The sequence below is a fragment of the Capsicum annuum genome, chromosome 3 (genome assembly GCF_002878395.1).
Source record: "Capsicum annuum cultivar UCD-10X-F1 chromosome 3, UCD10Xv1.1, whole genome shotgun sequence".
Lineage (NCBI taxonomy): Eukaryota > Viridiplantae > Streptophyta > Magnoliopsida > Solanales > Solanaceae > Capsicum > Capsicum annuum.
The window spans coordinates 259,098,113-259,100,563 of NC_061113.1; the positions used below are offsets into that span (position 1 = coordinate 259,098,113).

General features: G+C 38.0%; 1 protein-coding gene across 1 annotated transcript; it reads right to left on the bottom strand.

Moving 5' to 3' along the window:
* Positions 1 to 442: 442 nt before the first annotated feature.
* LOC124897217 (photosystem II CP47 reaction center protein-like) lies at positions 443 to 2,208 on the bottom strand. The gene has a single exon (XM_047409924.1). It carries the CDS (start codon positions 2,176 to 2,178, stop codon positions 721 to 723), a length of 1,458 nt encoding a protein of 485 aa, XP_047265880.1. The 5' UTR covers positions 2,179 to 2,208; the 3' UTR covers positions 443 to 720.
* Positions 2,209 to 2,451: the final 243 nt, after the last annotated feature.

Below are 2,451 nucleotides of genomic sequence, written 5' to 3' on the forward strand. Positions count from 1 at the left end.
CAGGAGCTACTTTACCATATTCCGAATTCAATGGTTTTAATAAATCTCCTACTACAGTTCTTCTTGGACCAAATTTAGAACTGTTCTCAACAATTTGTGTAGCCATAAATCCTATTGTATTTATTGAGATCTGTTGACTTTGTATACCATTCCGTTGTAAATAAACGATACTATCATAGATCCATTGGGGTCTTGAAATTATATAAATATGATAAGAATGGAAACAGCAACCCTAGTCGCCATCTTTATATCTGGTTTACTTGTAAGCTTTACTGGGTACGCCTTATATACCGCTTTTGGGAAACCTTCTCAACAACTAAGAGATCCATTCGAGGAACATGGAGACTAGTTGAAGTACTGAGCCTCCCGATACTTCAACTGAGATAATGAAAAATTATTTCACCTTTTTAGTTCTTTTTAGTTGGAACTTTAGGCGGTTCTTAAAAAAAATAGCAAAAAAAATTATCCCTAGAGTCGAGACTAAGAGAAATGTATAAACCAATGCTTCCATAGATTCGATCGTGGTTTACAATTATAGCTTGCATACCTGTTTGTTTCTTTTTATTTTCTTTTTTTTATCATCTTCCTGATAAAGAACGAACAAGAGTAAAAACAAAGTTGATTCAAATAAAGATTTCTCTGGTACCCTATGTCAATAAAAGTAAAAGAAAGAAAATAAGGGAAAAAGAAAGATACCAAAGCAATGTTGTATCAGGCTGCCTATCCTTTTGTAGTTGGATCTCCAAGTTTTTGGAATGCCCCAAATTCGACTTGAGCATCTAAATATGGGTCAATACCAGCAAAAACATCTCTGAACAAGGTTCTAGCACCATGCCAAATGTGTCCGAACAAGAAGACCAAAGCAAACGAAGCATGCCCAAAAGTAAACCAACCCCTTGGACTGCTACGAAAAATACCATCGAATTTCAAAGTAGCACGATCTAATTCAAAAATTTTACCCAACTGAGCACGTCTAGCATATTTTTTCACAGTAATAGGATCACTATAACTGACGCCGTTAAGTTCACCGTCGTAGAACTCAATAGTTACACCTACTTTTTCAACACTATACTTCAATTCTGCCCTTTTAAAAGGAACATCGGCCCTAACAATTCCATCGCCGTCTACTAAAACGACCAAAAATGTTTCAAAAAAAGTAGGCATACGACGTACAAAAAGTTCATGCCCTTCTTTATCTCTAAAGATAAGGTGTCCTAACCATCCAACCGTTATTCCATCCCTGTTATCCATTGAACCTGCTCTGAATAGTCCTCCTTTTGCTGGATTATTGCCGATGTAATCATAAAAAGCTAATTTTTTAGGAATTTTAGACCAGGCTTCTGATAAACTTTGATTTTCTACTTGCCCAGCACTAACTCTTCGATATATTTCTAGCTGGAAGTACCCCTGATCCCATTGATAATGAGTGGGCCCAAATAATTCAATCGGGGTAGTTGCCGAACCATACCACATAGTTCCGACAACACCAAAAGCTGCAAAAAAGACAGCAGCAATACTACTGGAAAGGACGATTTCAATATTTCCCATACGCAATTCTTTGTATAGACGTTGTGGTGGACGGACGCTAAGATGGAATAGGCCCGCTAATATGCCCAATATTCCTGCTGCAATATGATGAGAGGCTATTCCTCCTGGAATAAAAGGATCAAAACCTTTCACGCCCCACGCTGGATTTACAAGTTGTACTTTTCCCGTTAGTCCATAAGGATCGAACACCCATATTCCGGGACCATACAAGCCTGTTACATGAAATGCATCAAAACCAAAGCAAGCTACCCTTGAGAGAAATAAATGAATTCCAAAGATCTTTGGCAAATCCAAAGAGGGTTTTCTTGTACGTTCATCATAAAATATTTCTAGATCCCAATACACCCAATGCCAAATAGCTACCAAAAAGCATAACCCAGAAAACACAATATGTGCTCCCGCTACACCTTCATAAGTCCAAATACCCGAATTCGTTACAACCCCCCCCCCCCCCCCCCCCCTGATACTCCAATCGCCCCATGAATTGGTTATTCCTAAATGAGTCATGAAGGGTATAACGAACATATCCTGTCTCCACATTGGATCAAGAACAAGATCAGAAGGATAAAAAATCGCTAATTCATACAGAGCCATCGAACCGGCCCAACCAGCAACCAGAGCTGTATGCATTATATGAACAGAAAACAACCGACCGGGTATGCGGAGACAGCCAGGAGATCGGTAGTTAATATCTCACAATCCCATCAACCATCGGGAAGACTCATCCTATATATATATATATATATATATATATATATATATAAGTCACAATAAGCAGCTGAAGTAGGATGCTCATGGTCGACATGTCTTCTTCAGCTTCAGCTGCCTCAATCGTGATTTTACTATATTACCCCTAATTAATATTTATAAGTCATTTACGTATTAAAAAAATTACTTAATAAA